Source organism: Lepisosteus platostomus, chromosome 4 (assembly GCF_059453375.1).
Source record: "Lepisosteus platostomus isolate fLepPlt1 chromosome 4, fLepPlt1.hap1, whole genome shotgun sequence".
NCBI lineage: Eukaryota > Metazoa > Chordata > Actinopteri > Semionotiformes > Lepisosteidae > Lepisosteus > Lepisosteus platostomus.
Window position 1 is genome coordinate 60,359,191 of NC_142614.1, and position 19,512 is coordinate 60,378,702.

The 19,512-nt window shown below is 36.9% G+C and overlaps 1 protein-coding gene across 2 annotated transcripts; it reads left to right on the forward strand.

Annotated features, from left to right (window-relative positions):
• Nucleotides 1-610: 610 nt before the first annotated feature.
• Nucleotides 611-19,467, forward strand: slc33a2 (solute carrier family 33 member 2). 2 transcript variants are annotated; one of them, XM_088630120.1, is made up of 6 exons: nucleotides 613-1,036; nucleotides 1,788-2,144; nucleotides 6,459-6,606; nucleotides 15,382-15,485; nucleotides 17,840-17,949; nucleotides 19,036-19,467. In XM_088630120.1, the coding sequence occupies exons 1-6, from the start codon at nucleotides 994-996 to the stop codon at nucleotides 19,207-19,209; spliced, it is 936 nt and encodes a 311-aa protein (XP_088486246.1). In that variant the 5' UTR covers nucleotides 613-993; the 3' UTR covers nucleotides 19,210-19,467. The 2 variants fall into 2 exon arrangements, with proteins under 2 accessions (XP_088486245.1, XP_088486246.1); XM_088630119.1 differs by having other exon boundaries at nucleotides 611-2,144.
• Nucleotides 19,468-19,512: the final 45 nt, after the last annotated feature.

Here is a 19,512-nt window from a genome sequence, read left to right on the forward strand (position 1 = left end):
TACAACATTGTATATAGTGAATATACTTACAATGCAGAATATATACAATTATGGAACAAGAGAAGAAAGAAAACAACGTTTCCGCTGTGGAGCCTTCTTTGGGTGTGTTTCATACACTATATAAAATTATGAATTACTGTATCACCAATGTTAAAATTGCATCACCTCAATACAGATTTTCGTTTAAAAGTACAAAGTTTCATTGCAACATGTAATACGATATAATACATACACTATAGTATAAAATACACCAAGTGAGAACACACGCAACGTGTAGATCCCGGTACTGTATGTCTTTTTTTTTTAATGTATGGATTAACGTTACACTAAACCGAATTACTTCCATATGGACAACGATTCAAAGACATTTTGACGAGCACATTACTTCATTAGTGCTTGCCGGTATAGGCTCCGACTGCCCCGCGACCCTTAAGTGGATGAAGCATTTAGAAAATGTGTGTATGGATTATTTCATTTGTATCTCTTTAAAAAAAAACAAAAAAGTGCATTTCAGACACGTGGCGAACATAAACATTTCGACCAGATGGTGGCGCTGCCGTTTTTTTCGCATAATTATTTTTCAGACGCACTCGCTGCTCCTTCCTTGTGCTTGTCTTTATTAACCTCACAAATGAAGTACTGAATTTTAAAACCGCCGGACATTTCCGCTTGCCAGGGTTCAGTTTTGTGTAGTTCTAGTAGTAGTTAGTGTGGTAGGCAGTAGTTAAGAAATGCTTCATTCCCTTACGTAGGAGCTATTTCCAAATCTATTTACTACTTTGTGTGAGGAATTAAATTAATGTCTGGTTATATTTACGCCTTCAGTGTTTATTTTCACTAACTGCATTTCCAAGATAAAATTAATAAGGAACTACTTCCAAGACAGTGTCGCAGTGCTATTAAAAAAAAAACGTTGAATTAACGCAGTGTGAATCTGTAACGATTTTGTTTCGTTTAGACTGTCTTGTTCGCTGCATTTACAACAGATTTTTTATGAAAGGTATACCGTACTACAGCATGAATCTCGTTGTAGAAGGTACTATTACTCCAGTGCATTCCTTTAACCACTTTAATATTACGTATTGCGTTATTAATTAATTGATAGCCCTTGAATTAGTCCTTAAATCGATGCAGGTTCATTTTCGCTGTTGCACCGAGCTGCAGGTAACGATGACAAAATGATTATTAACTGCACAGCTGAAGTGATTGCAGCTTTCCGTTTTTCTTTACCTTCTTGGAAACATACAGGCAAATTTTCATTCATCCATTATAAATATATAACTTCTTCTAAGCTGCTAGTTTCACGCATTTATTACAACTGTTAGAACGCAGTGTTCTTTATTTGTTTGTAAATTTAAGAACTGTATTGCAACTGGGTTTGTTTTTAACATGTCGTGCATCAATGTTAAATTTAATTCCTATTGAATAGATGCATCATGAAGTTATACAGTTGAAGAGTACAATGAATTCCAAACTCACTGTATTGGCCCTTCTGTACTTTGTGCAGGGCATGCCTTACGGTCTGCAGTCATCTTTACTACCTATTTATCTCAGGACATCAGGACTTTCATTGACCAAAATCAGTTTGACCAAAGCTCTCTATTTCCCTTGGATCCTGAAATTAATCTGGGCTCCTTTTGTGGACAACCTAGGCACAAAGAAAAAATGGCTCTTGATTACTATGTCTGGACTGGCAGTGACGTGTTTAGTTAATGCTCTCTTGTCTCCAGATACTGACTTTGCAGCTATTGCTCTGGCTTTGCTGACAATGAACTTCTTATCTTCAGTTCAGGACATTGCTGTTGATGGCATTGCTGTGCGACTCCTAAGGCAGGAAGAAGTGGGTTATGGAAACACAGTGCAGGTTGTGGGGTATAAGATAGGCTCAGTGCTTGCAGGTGGAGGCCTTCTTACAGTAATGGATGTGATTGGATGGAGCTCCCTCTTTGTCATGCTGAGTACTGTATACTGTGTTGTAGCACTGTACACCTGGAAAACACCAGTGCTTAACATAAACTTTATAAATCAAAGCAATGAAGAGAAAAGTCAGAAGCACACCTTAAATCCCTGGAAGATATTGCAAGAACTTTTGTCTGTACCTGGCACACAGTGGACTCTCGTTTTCGTTCTCGTATATAAATTAGGTAAGTTTACAGTATTGACCTATTGCAGTGTACCTTAACGGTAATATAACTACTTCAGACTTTTGAAATGCACATTTATGCTGTTTGCGTGACTAGCATTTAAAATTGTATTCTGGTATTCAATAATTAGCTCCAATGTTGCGTTGTTTTAGTTCTGTTTTGTATTACTTATTTTTTCAGAGAAAATAACAAGACTTCACAAACCCATAAAAGAGACAATGGTAGACATTAGGTTCATTGTAAATGCAATGAATAACACAAAGGGATCACTTAGGAGTTGTGCAATAACAATAACATTTTTTTGTACGCATTGAACTATTTTAGAATGTTTAGGTACATACTTTAAATTTGCAGAAGCTTGCTATTATTCAAAATTGGGCTGAAATGCAGTACGACATTTTGTACATGGATAGTATGTTTCTTAATGTTTTGTTTAAACTGTAGATCACCCACCCATGAGCAACACTGTATATTATGAAATGGGAAAAAAAACATGTGAAAGTTTCAGATAAAAATAGTTTTAAAAATGTACATAGGAATCCCGCTGTTTGGAAGATTTGGTTATCTGTACATTCTCCCTCATTAATTCTATCTGTATACTGTGTGCATTTGGAATTTCTGTGTTTTTTCTATTTATTGTCCACAAGGTGTAGCTGTTGACATTTTAGTTGCATTTGTTTGCCGCGCCAGGAGAAAGTTAATTGGATGAAAGCGGTTTGTGGACTAGGTTTTACCAATGAAACCTGTAATTTTGTCACAGTAATTTGGATAGGTGAGCCTTTTTGTTTCGTCAATAAGAACCTCTTTCATTCTCTATATTTAGCAAACATAGATAAAGCCCCACACTTTATAGATCTTTGTCTGAAGCATACTGGGGTAATGAATTAATATTAAAATATGGTTTTGCACCAGAAGGGGATTATATTAGGATTACAGTTTCTTTGTGTCTGTCATATTTTCACGGTAACTGGAATTTAGAAGTGCATGTTTCTTTTGGTGCATCAGTGTAGATATGGTATAGATATAGATAAAGTAGAATGCAACAGCAGTCCAATACACCACAATTGCCACAACAGCAGACAAAACAATAAAAACTGCATATTGAAAAAAAATCTGTCTGGGCAACCTTAGAGCAGGGCATGATCTCTCATTTTGAGTATGTTGTGGAAATGGTAATGAGTAAGTATGCATACATCTAGATATATTCTTACTAGATGGAATTGTTTGCTGTGGCAGACGATGCACGCTTGAGTGCACATATTTGTATGTATAAAGAAGAGAGTTAAAGAAGAGATTATCATCAGGCAATGACTAACCCAGTAATAGAGAAAGAATTCTTTCTATTAATCACCCTGACCCCTCCACCCCCCCACCTCAATCCACCCCCACCAATCCTGCAGTGTAATTAAAATCAGCAACCGACTGTAATCTTCTTGCTTAACCAGTTAGGACGCCTGCGTTGACCCCCATGCATTGAAAGGCCATAATGATGTCTGGTCAGCTTCCATGTCTGGATTGTGCACTGGGACCCTACATCCCTTGTGCGTAAGTGGGAAATATTCCCAAAGCTCGGACAGACAAGCCTGTGCTGGGAATGGCACAGGTGGCGGAGATGGTATTTGGGGAAAGGCACGGCTCACTAGGGAGGCTTTGGCTGCTTCTCCTTCCTGCACAGCAGGAGTCACTGGCGAGAAGCAAATATTTTCTAGATGGGATGAAGTGGACGGCTGGGAATTTTAAGTGAATGAATTAATTAATATCCACCACGCGGCAGCTCCAGTGTTTTCAAATGTATGGAGTTTGCGCCCAAAACTAGAAAGGAAGTTGAGGTCCTAAAGATTCAGTCTCTGTATTAACACTGGTTTGAATGCAGTGCGGAAGTAATATAAGGGACAATGTAAGAGTCTATTATTTAAGTATGACTTTTCAACTGTAGAGCAATATTTACATATTTGTATATGTTATGTACAGCCCATAAGTAATATTTATTTTAATTATAATAACGTTTTGAGAATTAACCTTGAAGAGCTTGGTTGTAGAAAACTGTTCATGTTTTTTAGGGAGATTAATACCTTATTTCTGTTATACTGTAGAGATATTTAATTTGACAATGAAGTGCACAAAGCTGGAACCGAGAAGGCACATGCTCACTGTTGAGTGATTGTGCTTTGTGCTGTGTGATGAACATAGTATTTAAATGCATGGAAAAAAACCTAACCTGGCTCATATTTAATCTTTATTTGCCCTTCATATGAAGGTTATTGGATATATAAAATCAAAATCAATGATCATCCTGGGAAACCTGTGAAGGTGGGCATTTTTTTTCTAAATTTTTGTACTTGATTTTAATGATAATGACCATAGAAAAAACAATTTAGAGAAAAGGAACATAAAAGAACAGTTATATATATGGTATATACAGTGTATGATGGATTTATTAACATTAATACGGTAACTTGTTTCAAAAGTATTGTTTTTCCACGTGCAGGAACAAATCCTAATATTTATACCTATATAAATGTTTGCGTACAACCATCTATCTGTGTATGTGAGTATATTTCTAGGTAAACATCAGAGTCTATGATTGAAGTATGAAGCGAGCCTTCTAGTGTGCTCATGCTTAGACTGCACAGCTAAGGTCTTTATACTGTGACAGAAGTGCCCTTGCTGACCCGAGTCTGGAGCGGACACGCACACACAGTCTACACTGTAGCTTAATCACCCGGCTGAAATCACTCATCCATTGCTGCTCTAAGAGTATTTATAGAATAAAATAATCAGTGTTTTGTTTGAAATCTCCTTAAAAACAAATTTGTTTCAAGTACTGCTGCAAATCGGGCTAAGTTTCTGTCTCAATTTCAAATCCGGATCGTCGTCAGTGCCCCCGCCTGCAGTGCCTTTTTATTCTGAGAGAAGATGTAATTTATCAACCATAAGCTTATTCTGTAAAGACAGGGGATATGTTCTCTTTGCACAATGATTGTTCATGGAGTGTTCTGAATATTATTAGCACTTCTTTTGTTATGTTATATAATCACTTTTTCGCGTCGTGATTCTATTTTAAGAGATTACCGTTGGTTCCATAATTCAATTTATTGTTAAACAGAAATGTCCTTCCAGTAATGTTTCCCCCTGGGGTTTGGTTTTGGTGCATTGAAAATTTCTTGTCTGCACTGTTTCAGTTGTCATATTTTTCATTTGACCTGAGGTATTGAGCCTGTCTTTCTCACAACAGTAACAGTTGAAGTAGAGTTTTCCTGTTTCATTTAACTAATAAATGTTGCCGTAATTAACAGTGGTTTAGTTAATGCAAGCATATGTACACCAGTAGTGCAAGATGTTCCTTACCCTTCCAAAAGGAGTATTATTATAATACAGTACATTCAATATATTGCACCTTTTTTCCATACAATAATATAACATAAGACTTAATTATATGGATACTGTACATATGTATTGTCAGACACCTCTTTCTGTAGATGTCTTTATTAGCTACAGTGTTGGGACTCATACACAATTAACATGTTCTTCATTTTTTAATAAATGTGTTCTTTTGTGTTTCAATGGAAATGCCATTACAGAGCTTTTTTTATCTGCTATATATTTGTCTCTGCTTTTTAAATCCCATCTTTGATCAGTTCAGGAAGTGTTTGGTAGAGATGCCAGATGAAGTTTGTTTTAGGTGAAAATAATAAAGAACACAGATACTGGAGGAAACAATGCAGTAAGTTGGTTGACAATACTTCATTTTTTTATGGGGTGATTTAGGGGTATTTGAGAGACTGATACAGCCGACTATATTATTTTCTCTCAAAACCCTTAACCTCCAAGCAAGCAAGAGGATCGGTAAGACTCACACTTAAATGCCTGTTTACTAGGGTTAAGCTGCCTGCTTTTGTCTTTGTTTCTTCATGTTTGTAACCTTGTACACAAGTAAAGCAAGTAAAGCTCATGAAGTCATACAGATTAAAAGTAGCCCAAATGTCCAGTGTAGGACATAATATAAAATAGTACAAATGTATTTCTTTGATATTTCACTCAAATATGCTTTGAGAGTGTTCATTTTTGGGAAAAAACGAAAATAACCATTTCTCAGAGCAAAAAAATCATTTTTTTCCCCCCAATAAAAGTAGAATCCTTCAATGCAAGAATGCAGTTACTGTATGCCTTTGTCCATTCTACTCTAGTCTGTGGAAACAGTGAAACTCTTTTTAGTGTGTAGTTTTTTTATATTACTTTTTGGTATTATTCACAAGTTGAATACTGAGTACATGTTTGTGATTTGATTAAATGTCTGGATGTTGTGCTCTATAGGTGAACAAGGTGCTATGAGCATGTTCCCTCTGTTCCTGCTGGACAGTCACATGTCTGCTCGGGAGCTGGGCATCTGGAATGGGATGGTGGCAATGGGGTTTTCTATCCTGGGCTCCTCTATTGGTGGACTGCTAATGTCAAAATACAGGTAATGTTTTACTTCTGACTATGCAAAAGTGTAGTTTACCATCTCGGAGATGTGCTATTTTTAAAAATTAATTCCCTTTTCAAAAATATCTTTTAACTCCATATTAGATCCAGCAATGCATGCATTACATGCTGTACATACAGTAGCAATTTGTTTTCACCAGTTTTATTAGAATATAACCTTACTGATAGTAGAGCAGAAAATAGAATGTTTATGTACAATATTTATTTATTTAGATAGAAGGGACAGGAGGTGCTTCTTAATGCATTTGGTTGTGAGAGTATGGAACAAGGTACCCGGGTATGTTGATGCTTGTAAACTAACTAGCTATCTTATTATTGTAACTAAACAATGTTATGAAGAACAAGACATCATTTCACCTAGAAATAAATGCCAATGTAAAGGAAAAACCAACATACAGTACGTTGGGGCACCATGAACTGCCAGAACAGCTTCAGTGCACCTTGACATAGATTCTACAAGTGTCTGTAACTCTATAACAAATAGCATTCCAGCATTTGGTTGTTGTGTCGATGGTGGTAGAAAATTCGGTCTCAGGCACCGCTCTACAATCTCCTAGAAGTGTTCAACTGTGTTGAGATCTGGTGATTGGTAGGGTTTACATTGTTTTCATGCTCATCAAGCCATTTGGTGATCACTTGTGCCCTGTGGATGACGACATTGTTATCCTGGGAGATTCCACTCCCGTTAGCATTAGTATGGGGTGAACATGATCACTCAGAATGGCTTTGTATTTATAGGCATATACCCTACCCTCTAAACAGTTGAGTGGACCTAAACCATGCCAGGAAAATGCGCACAACCCTTCACTGTGGGGAAACAAGCACTCGAGCCTGTCGGGTTCTTTTGGCTACACTTGTTGAGAACAGGGTGATGACTTATCTGATCATATAACATTTTCCACTGCTCAGTAGACCACTTTGACAAAATTGGGGGGTGGGTTTGCACTGCAACCCGGTCCCTCTCTGTGAAGTTCTCAATGGATTGTTCTTGATGAAACTGCCTGCTCTCACCTTAGATTGACACAACATAGTCAGCTGGTTCACAGTTGCTCATCTCTTTGCCAGGCTTTGGCAGCATCTCGAACCAATGCAAGGACATCACTGTTGAGTATGCGTTCCCCTCCGCAGTTTCCCCTAGCTGATGATGTCTTTCACTCAGACTTATATGCCAACATCACCTTACCCACTGTTCCTCATGAAACATCAGCAAGTTGAGCAGTTTTTGTTACTGAAGCTCCTCCCTAATGTGCCCCAACAGCCACCCTTCTCTTAAAGTCACCGAGATCTCTTTTTCTAGCCATGGTAGCCTACAGTAAATAAGGGATAACTGGGTGTGATCAGTATTTTTGTTCATGATCCTAAGCATCATGGTTAATCGCTTAATTTACTCTATATACCAGCTTGTAATATACTTTGTGTCCCTTATTTACTCAAGTGTTTCCTTTATTTTGGCAGTTAACTGAAATTTTATTATATAGGATTTAATAAAAAGCTACCCATGATGCTGACCAAGGAGGAACAATGTGCTTCAAACACATTTGTATTAGCTATTTTCTGTATGCATTAAGACAAGCATGAAATCTCATGGTTTCAAAATTTTATGTTAATTACTTATTTTTCTTCTGATCTAGACTTCCTGTAAATGTGTGAGATTTTAGAATAATGTGATTATGTACCATCACTTGAAAATGATCTTATGATGTACTATATCAATATGGATTCTTGTATACAATTGTTGGAAACCATGGCCTCGTTTTGTTTCTAAATATTCTTATGGACAATAAGTGGATATGTACAGTACAAGGAGCATTGTTTTATACTCATCTATAAAACTCATCTAGATCAAAAAGTCTTAAATCATTAAAGTAACATAACAGACTCAGCATTTGTTGTACTGCCATATTTTTACTCCTTTCAAACTAATACACTGACCTTCTTAGCCACTTTAGTCTATGATGTTATTGGGTTTCCATGACAGGGTAGTGGGAAAAAAAATATTGTAACCATCACAAAAACAGGAAAAGTCTGTTCAATTCATATGACAGAATACCTTGAGTGTGTGCAACGTTTATTGCTGTAAAAAAATTCAAACGTTCTGAGAAAATGTTGTTGTAGAATGGCAAGATATGTCCAGGGATTTGTTTTAAGAAGATTAATAATAGACTGTATCAATCATTTGTCATTCAAAAATGATTTGAATTGATGTTTCAAAATAAAAGAACATCATAAATACACTGCATTTTTGTAAACTAAAACAAACTAAAATATGTAAATGCAAAGATGTAATTGAACACACACCTACAAGTATTTGTCTCTCTTTGCTAGCTAATCTCTAACCATTCTGTCCTATACATGCTCTTTCAGCTCCAGCTGGAAATTTACAAACAAACGCCATGTGATCTTACTGTAGCCTAGAGTAGTAAGTTCTGTTAAGAGCTACATATTCAACACTGCTGGACCTGTACAGATGAGATGCAGGATTTAGTGTGCATCTATACCCTTCTGCCCATGAGCAACTACTGCAGATTGATATTCTAGCATATTCTTAAAAGAAAAAGGCACTATTTTTAATGTGCAGGTAAAAATGGCATTAAAAACACTCACCAAACATATCATTTGTAAATTATTCCCAGATTTGATACATTTTTGTACTAAGTAATAGTCCTGTACAAGTAAGGCATCAATTAGTACATTGTGCTAAATGTTGGTCATCAGATTATAGAAAAGACATTACTACTCTGGAATCCATCTAGAGAAGATCAACCAGATACCTCCCATGTCCTACAGACAGAACAATCTGGGCTTTTAAGTCTTGAACATAGAAGACTATGAATAGATCTGACTGGAATATTCAAAATCCTCAATGGCATTTCCAACGTTTATTCAGTGGAGCTCATTAGAAGAAACATTTAAAACATAGAACAGTGGAAACAAGTAAAAAAAAAACATGGAAGTAAAATCATGTCTGGAGCAGCTTCTTTACCCCTAGGGTTGTGGGAGCATGGAACAAGCCTCCCATATTGGTGAATGTGGCTTCTTTCGAGAAATGGCTAGATAGGATCCTTGGTTCAATTAGTCACTAACTACCAAATACTGTAGGTTTGAATGAACTAGTTTTTAACCATTCTTATGAATATGTGTTTTTTTTTTCAAAAAGGCTTTTATCATAATTTTATGAATCACTTTCAGGAAATGCAAATTAGGGAAAAGGTATCTGTTCTGGTACAACAATAGTAACACTGACAGTAGGTTTTATGTGTATAACCTCCATTATATCTTGATTTCCTTTTACTCTCTACCCTTTTATTTATTTTATTTTTGGCTTGTTCAGGCTCAACAAGATACAGAGAATTACTTAGCAGTTTTTTCATTTAGTCATATTCTCTTTCAGGTGTAATATTTGCAGAATTAAAAGGGATCCTGCTATGGTTTGTGTTCTTTGTAAAATGATACTTTACAGCTTACTTACTGCACATAACCTTTAAAAAGAGAGAATGCACTGTTATTTTTAAAGGACTAAAAAGCAGGAATGTAAAATTTCACACGCATCGTAACATTTACCTGACACCATGTGCATTCACCCTAACTTCCTTGTGTCTGGGATTGAATTTCCTATTCATTCCCCTCTTTGCTTCAGTTTCACGCTGTTAAAAGCTAACTTGGACAGTTATCCAGCACAATCTGAAATGCCTGACCAGCCAAAAACTGACCTCTCATACACTGATCTTCATCTGTAACCCAATAGTGTAAATCTTATCTCACTCTTACACGTGATATGCTCTAAAGACTTTTTCAACTGAATTCTTCCTCTTTATTGATCAAATAAAAGCTAAAATGTGTAAAAAGACAAGCAAAGAGACAGGAACTTGGTTGCATTACAATGATGATGTATTAATTTTCATTTATATAAGTTTATATAAGGTTCAGACATCCAGAAACCTCCAGTCATTGGAAAGAAATGAGAAATTGATTCATTGTTGTTTAACAGGATCAAGAGGAGGTTTGGGGAGTTTCACAAGTAGTTTAAAATGATACATAGCATCAAATAATTAAAACCCTTGAATTGATGCAAAGTTATACACTATGCAGCTATAAGTATAGTGGAGACGTGTAAACCATCTGACGGTTGAAGCAGTGTCCTTGGGAATCACATTTGTTTCTTATTTTTGTTCCATCTCAAACCATAATGACTTAGTTCCGTGGTTCTCAAACTGTGGTATGCGTACTAATGGTGGTATGTGGAGCGTCCTCAGGTGGTATGCCAGATGACCCTGGAACTTTGTTGTGTGCACTGAAAAATTGGGACGGTTTTTCATGTTTTCATGTTTGTGTCAAATACACACCCTACATACTTAGCTACGACGATACAGCGCACGCTAATACTTGAGTGGACACAAGAGCTACTATGTTATTCGATACCATTGTATAGGAATGCGTGCTACGAACCTAAGTGACCAATTGTATTAAAATAAGTTTTCCTTAGCAAATAGGGAGGTAGGAGATTTTGGAACACTGCCAATCTTGTAAGCACAGGAAAGTGTGATAGATAACAGAAAAATATTTAGGGACTGTTCTAGGTTAATTTGAGAAAAATACACCAAGCATCTCTGTGTTTGGCTCCCATGCGCATTAAAAAAACTTCTTTTAACTTCTGAGACAGACTCCTGTATGTATTTTAAGGGGAAACGGGGAAAAATTTCTCCAACAGCACCACATTCGCCAACAGAACAGTTGAGTACCTTGCAAAAATCAAGTATTATGTCATGGCTGAAAGGAGTAGACGCCAGGAGTACTGATTTTTCTGTTCTGTAAGCCACTACCAACAGGAACTACAGGAGAGCACAGATTTCAGCTTCTGAATGAATTTATCAAAGAGAATGGCATCGACTGGAAAAAATGCTTCGGAGTTTGTACAGACGGTGCTAGAGCGATGACAAGATGACACAGCGGTGTAGTTGCACGAATTAGAGAGGTTGCTCCAGATATGAAGTGGACGCACTGCAGCATCCACCGCGAGGTCTTGGCAGTCAAGCAAATACGTGAGGATTTCAAATCTGTTAGACTTTGCTGTCAAAGTTGTGAATTGTATCAAGGCTCGACCCATGAATTACTGCGGCTCAGTGTGTTTTGTAATGAAATAGGCAGCGGACATGTGTAGCTTTTGCTGCATACTGAAATGAGATGGTTATCAAGGGGCAAAGAGCCCACGAGGTACAGATGTTTTTGCATGACCAGTAGTCTCCCTTGGCAAGTCTATTTGATGTCCAGTGTGGCTGGTAAAATTACCCTACCTGGCTGATATATTCTCACATTTGAGCTGAATATGGGACTGCAGGAACTGTCTGACAAGATCACTGCTATGAAGACAAAGCCACAGCAAAATGGATGCTGCGCCAGATCTGTGTTTGAAGCTCACTGCCCTTGTCCCTGACATTGCAAGGCTTTGCTTGACTAAACAGGTACACCCCTCTCACAAAATTGGTAAATGGTATGTGCTATTTTTATATGTGTGTGTGTGTGCGCGAGTGTGCAAGCTCATGTTGGCCATTGAGATTTTCTGTTCCTATGAGAAGATGACTTGTAGGTGGTACTTGGGTGCTTTAGTTTGATCAGGGGTGGTACTTGGTCCAAAAAGTTTGAGAACCACTGACTTAGTTGATCTAATCAAATAGACAAGAAAACAGATCAGCTATGTTTTCAGGCCTGACCCAGGTTTCAATTGAAAGACGCCTCTAAAACCATCAGGGATATGGTTGTCTTGGATTGGGCAGTCTTCTGCAGCAGGGCTTGCATTAGCAAACTTGAGCACATTTGTTTGCAAGACCTATGTCCCAAGTAGACTACTGCTCGTAGATTGACCTTCATTGCACCTTTTTGAAGAAGGAATTGGAAGTGATTGAAATTTGTGAAGCTACCTTACTGATGAGTGTATTACCTCATGCTTCTTTTTCATGGAAGCTATAATGTGGAGGTTCTGTAATTACAATTTTGAGCAATCTTTCCAGGCCGGCGTGTTGGCCTAGTAGTTTGTTTCTGAAAGAGCAACTTTTAGCCATCACGCAGCTTTTTATAATTCCATTTATATCTTCCACTTAATTTAGTGTTCCACTTTAATTAGGTGTTATAAAAGACCTTGACTCAAGGCTTGAGAGAAGTTACAAATTAGTCAAGGCTACTCAGCCTATCAACCTTCTTTGATTGTTAGTAGCTAAGTGATCTGGGCATCTCAACTAGTCATTGTTTTGAAAGCAGACAGGGTATCGGCTTTGACAACACGTCTGGGCAGCTTATTCCAGACTCCCACAGCCTTTTGTGTATAGAAGTGTCTTGTCCTCTCAGTTTTATATACACTTCCCTGTAGTTTTTACTTGTATCATTTTCACTGCTGATTGTGAAGACACAAATTAAGTTGAATTTTTTGTTTCCTTTGAGGAATACAATCCTTGAACCAGGATCCATTATAGTCTTCTTTTATCAAGACTAGAAAGTTACAGTTCTTTGTTTGAGCCCAGGAACATAACTGGTCTCTCTTTCTTGGACTCATTCCAGAGGAAGCAATATCTTTTTGTAACATTGTGGAAAAAAATGTTGATTTGAATTGTACACTATTAAACTATATATGAAATAACAATCTTTTTGCCTTTTTTCTTTCACATTCTTGAGTTTCCCAAAATTGGTCCTGGAGTACTTTTCGTGGTTTTTCTGGCTTTTATTCCAAGTTTACTAGTTTGGTTCATTGAGCTCTTAAATGGAGCTGTTTGCTTGTATTTTCTAAATCTTTCACTAATGTATATTGTGTCTGTGACTTGGTTGAATTTAAAACAAGGGGTCCATTCAGCAGTGAGAATGCTTATAATGAGAATGTCTGAGAGTGTCATTTCTATCTGTGCCTTCACATTAATTGGTAAACAGTAAATGTTTTTCGGTTCTTTGGGAAGCAATGATTTTACACCACAGTTTTGAAACAGAGTTCTGCTTACAATATTTCTTGGAAATGACACATAAATTAGGCTACATATGAGGCTAGTTCCTGAGTGCAGAAAAGGTTAAAATCAATCACAATCAGTTGGTTCAATTAGGGGTTCAATAAAACTAATTAAGATCTCAGTTGGAATGAAAATCAGAAGACACAGGGGTAGTCCAGGACCAGGACTGGAAAACAGTGGTCTAGAAGATTTTTAATGAAGTGTCAACATACAGTAACCATATGTAACCAGTCTGTTTATTAAGCAACTTCTTTAAGCTAATTGTTTCCCATCTTATAGTTGTGTTGTATTTACTTTATTTTATCTAGATGTTAGTTACATACTGTACATGCAATTTTGAAGGATATTAAATGTTATCTGACAGGTATTTGCCCTTTCAGCTTAGTCAGCTTTCTGAATTTCACATTTCTTTTCCCACTTCAACAGTATTCCCTTCTCCTCCTCTTTGATGTTAGAAATGAATGTGGCTGAATCTAGATCTTAATATACATTAATTTAGATATGGTAAGTGTTGAAAGCTATTGCTAGACTGGTGATGATCCACTAGGTTAGTTTGAATTATGTAAGCTAACATGTAATTGATTTTAATACTGTAAAATCTGCATTATGTGAACTTCATCATGTAGCCTCTCTACACAAGTTCAACAATTGATTTAATACGATTAATGCATGTGCAGTATGTAATAACATAAAGTTTGATTTACCTTGTGTAAATGAGCAGAGGCAAAGTTAACAAAATTGAAACAGCACTGACGTTGGATGATTTACTTATAATATTGATTCAAAATGTATTTACGTTTTGGTTAGAAAACTTTAACAGTTTTTTTTTATTTCAAATGTGTTCACTACTGAAGTGTTTTATACTACAGGTATTTACTACAGTTTCACGTGCATGAAGCAGAGATATTTTATTTTATAATCCAAGAAATGTTGAATATTCTGCCCGTGATGCTTTTACATAGTATACATCTGTACAGAATGTAAGAGTGGCAATTAAAAGCTAAAAACTCATAAGACTGAAGTTTCAAACTCAGTTGTTTTTGTTTTGTCGATAGTGTTTCAGCGATACTGAGTGGCAGAATGGCAAATTGTTAATAAAACATTTGATGGCTATTAATTACTTTGCTCTTAATCAGGCTGTCATGAAGATCTTGTTGGGATATTGATTTCTTGCGAACACATCCCACCGGGGATACTGTACTTTAACTTCTTCCAAGGACTCAATTAGCTAGAGTGATGCTGGGAGATCTTATGCTTTGCCTGAACTGCTGGGGCTTGTTGCCAAGATGGGCAGATAAGCCATTTGAGTTCATTAAAGGACTTAAACAGTCAAGAGAAAATGCTTTGGGGAACGTTTAAAGACGGATAAATCTTTATTTAATGTGCACGTAGCCGCATATTTACTCAATGCTATCCATCACAGTCCTGCCAAAAAAGCAGGACACCGTATAGAAGCTCTTTATTAACTAATACACATTTACAGTAGAGTGTCAGGCATGGAAAGAATAAAATAAATAAATAAGTATATCATAGACTTTGACAGCAATGCTAGACATCCTATATTTGGATGCAATATTAATTCTATTGCTTATTTTTTAGTACTAACGTCCCTTTTACATTTTTAGAATTGTCTTGAGTTTTTAAACATATGTATACGTTTGTAAGTGTTGTCTGTCAGGAAAGTACTTAAGAACCTCAAAGTGGGGGTCTGCAAACAGTTTGTAATCCAGTGCTCACAAGCTGTATTCTGTTTTTTTTTCTTGCAGAGCAATTTCTGTGATGACATCTGCCTTCATCTTTAGACTGGGCGGCTTGGCTTTTCAGACGTTTTTAGTGTTTGCATTCACCGGAAGTTCATTACTCATGAAAGGTAGGAGTACACCTGAAAAACATATTTGTAGTCTGTAAAAGACATAAGATTAAGATTTAGGAGAAAAAAAAAACTTTACTGAGGCTCCACCTGTTTTCTTTCATTTGAAGTTTTGAATTGATTTAAAATATTATACTGTTGGGATTAACATCACCAAAAGAAAAGGAAAAGTCGGCACTATCACTTTTCTAACAATATTTGTGTATTGTATAATTATTTATTTGTACATTTTTATTTGTTTAGCTTTCATACATAATATAATCCTGTCATTATGGTCCTGTCAAGATTTATAGTATACCTGTGACAATATAGAATTTTAGTTTTGTCTCAAAAGTAGATTCTGACCAATGCATTTTATGTACACTGGATATCTGGATATTGATGTTTTCTATAATAGTTAATTTTAAATCTGCACCCCTCTTCAGGTTGGCAATCATTCATTAGCTCTGTGTTCCCTTTTCTTTAAAATGTGTGATGTCTTTTTTATAGTATTAGTCTTACACTGCCAACAGCAGAGTTCATGCTGATTGGAGCATTCATGCCGCTATGACTCACAAGGATCTGCTGAATTTAAATACCTGTTCAGACCTTCTAACAAGGCAGTGGTTCAGCCCCGGCAGGGTATTGCTACACGTGCAGCTTCTTTCAGGAAGCCCACTGAATAGCATTCTTTGTCAGGCATTTATCGCCTGTGAAGGTCTGTCATGACCCCTGTTAATACGATTGCATCTGCTCCGCTTGTGCTGCCATGTTGGAAATGCCATTCTGCAGGCTCTTCGATTAGGGCACAGTTATAAGCTCAAAGTCTCCTGGTAAGTCAGAAGCGTCACCTCTCTGCAGAAGGTCAAGGATTGCCTGGTCAGCTCAAGTCACCTCCCCCATCCCCATTGCAGCCTTGTGTGCAACAAACTGTGCTGCTGCTTGGGGATTCCTGATCACAAGTGGCTAATGATGTAACGTAGGCTCAAGCTAAAGACGTCTATGCCATAAACTATACCATAACTCTTTGTCTTTGCTCTGAATAAGTTCACAAGTTCACTCAGGGGCCCTCTTTACCCCTTTTTCTATCAGCACATCCAAACCTCAGTGGACTGCCTGAGGTCTGCCTGGTGTGGATTAGGAGAGTCCACACACAATCTAAAGAAGCTTGAAGCTGAAGTCACATACTAGATAAAGACAATGATGTCTAGCTGCTGCCTGTAATGTTGTGGCCAAGTAACACTGTAAAACACGCTTTCTTATGCATCTTCATTATCTCTTATTACTGTGAATTTGGACCTCAAACTCAGAAAGGTTGTTTCACTCTTGAAGTGCATAACCCAAATATTGTTACGCATTTTCCATGCGTTAAATCAGTAAAATAAGCTAATTAAAGCTTATTAACTGTCTCAAAATGACACATCAAAATGACAGCTAGATTAACTGTAATAATCACTGAACATGCAGAAAGCTTTTGTGTGCTGTTCAGAGCAACTAAAGATCAGATAGTCAAAACTACAGATATCGCCTTCTGAATTACATGAAGGTGTACTACAAAGCAGTATGAGAAAGTGAATGGTTAGGAACAGCCAGTATAATAAATGTATGTGGAAGGATCTGGAGAAATGAATGCCTGGCCAACAGCTGCAGAAGAGAACCAACCACATCCTTTAGAGATGCACAGCTTGAAAGGTGTAAAGCAATAAAACACGAAAATGCTAAGGTTTGGTCAAATTCTAATTAATGCTACAAGACAAGGACATTTATAAGGACAGCATATTTAATATTTAGCATTTACTCTCTTGGCTAAGAAAATTGGAGCATGGCAATTAAGTTGTGGCTGACAAACCCCCCTTCCGATCAGTTACAAAGAATAAAGCTGAGAGACTACTGCAGCGGTGAAGGAGGGGTGGCAGGAGAGATATGAGACATGATGTGCACAAAACGGGCTCAGCAGGCGAGAGGTTTGTGTGTAAGAGAGCGGAAATGCGAGATTAAAATTTCACCTCCTCCTGAACTTCTGTATGAAAACGCCATTTTATATACATACTTCTCCGCATTCTAAGGCACAGCTCTGAATGTTTTCTAAGCATATGAGTCTCTTTTAAAATATGCTTTCTGAAGAATGTTGAACTTATTACTTGTGACTTCTGACCACCAGGAGTTTTCCAAGCTCATTGTACAGGAGTAGACTGAGGGCAGAAGAGATGCATAGTCACCAAAGAAAACCCAATTTACCCTGTGTAATATGAAGGAAAGAATTTGAAAAGTTTTATTGCCTCCTTGTGTCCCAGTGCCTTATCTACCATCTTAAAAAGTTACCAAATGCTACAGTGTGGAATGAGGTTCAAGTTTCTGCTTTATTTCTTCATCAGGTGCTGCCATATTGAGCCTATGCATGCAGCATTTTCTTGGGGGACTTATAACCACTGTCACGTTCAGTATCATGATGTACTGCACACAGAAAGCTGATCAAAGAATACAGGTCAGAGGAAAAAAAAGAAATCTGTAAACCCTTTTATATTTCACATTCTTCTTTCCTTATTCCTGCAATAAGGGTTTGTGTTGTTGTCACCAAATGTCACCAGATTGTTAAGGAGAGTTGAGATATTGTTGCAGGCTAAATGAAGTGAAACACAGTTTCAACCTTGTTTGTATGATCAGGTTAATGATGAATAGAAGTAACTCCTCAGAATAAGAAACCAGACCAGTTTCTGCTGCTTTTTTGCACCACTTTTAACATTTAAAACAGTGATTTTAATTTTTCTTTGTAATTCAGATCAGTCCTGCAAGTTTCAGCATTGGGAGTAGTAAGATACTGGTAAAAAGAAACCTCAACTTCAGTATTTATACAGTAGTGTATCAGTATAAGCTGCATATTATGAGATTTTTTGCATGTTTTATTTATCTGCATAGATGTGCTTTTCACTTTGAAACTCGGTTAACTTATTAGAATTTCATAGGATGTCAGGTTTCCTTTTAAGATGTGGGATATAGCTGTTTCTACATCATAGCTCTAAAGCTACTAAAGCTCAGTCAGAAACTGAAATACAGCTTAACCAGGTTATAGTTTTGGTTTTCACATCTTAGTATGTTAAAACAGCATGGTTTTCACCACATTCAATGACAAGGATTGTACATTTATATATTTTCCATCTGTCTGGTAAATGTTGGCTCTTGAAAGGCAAACAAATGTGTTAAAAGATGATCCTGAGTGTAACGGAAATGAATTCTGTATATATAAACTATATATTATTATATGAAGTAGGTTCCAGACTTCAGTTTTATAACATTTATTTTTGTCCATATTGGTTTTTTATTTGGTTGTTCATGGATTTAAATGTTGCTATGGATCACAGTCATAATAGTGTAATGGTATTGTAGAGTTTTAAAATAATAGTAGAGATACAAACAATTGAATAATAGTCGGCCAAGCTTGATTCATACTTTATTATTAACGGTCTCCCAGCCTCTTGTGTCTCACTCCATTTTGGATGTCCAGTTGACACGTACTGTATGTACAGTACAATATATCCATTAACTAATGCATATATTATGTTTCTCTTTTCAGGCTACACACTACAGTTTCCTGGCAACCTTGGAGGTAATGGGAAAGCTCACATTCAGTGCCCTTGTCGGCGGGGTTGTGGACTGGATTGGCTTCCCAGCCAGTTTCTTTCTGTTTCTAATTCTCTCTGCAGCAGCTGTAGTGCATGTCTTTAAAGCACCAGTTAGTGGAAGCTGACCGAACACCCAATCAGAATGTTAATGTATCCTGTTGTTTTCTGAGTCTTGTCGATAGCACAATAAAGGTTTCCACTTTCTTTCAAGGATGTAAAACCTGTATTTCAGTGAGTTAAATGCTTTATTTTTTAAATCAGTTGTTTTACAATCTACAATAATGTAATTGCTTTGAATTAACTGCCTTGTACCTGTTATTTAGCAAACGTACAAAAAGTGGAGACTTGCGCAGAAAATAAAATAGGATTCTGATTAGACAGTGTTTTAACTGCTCTCACAGTTTTTGTGCTTGCCCAATGTGACCTTG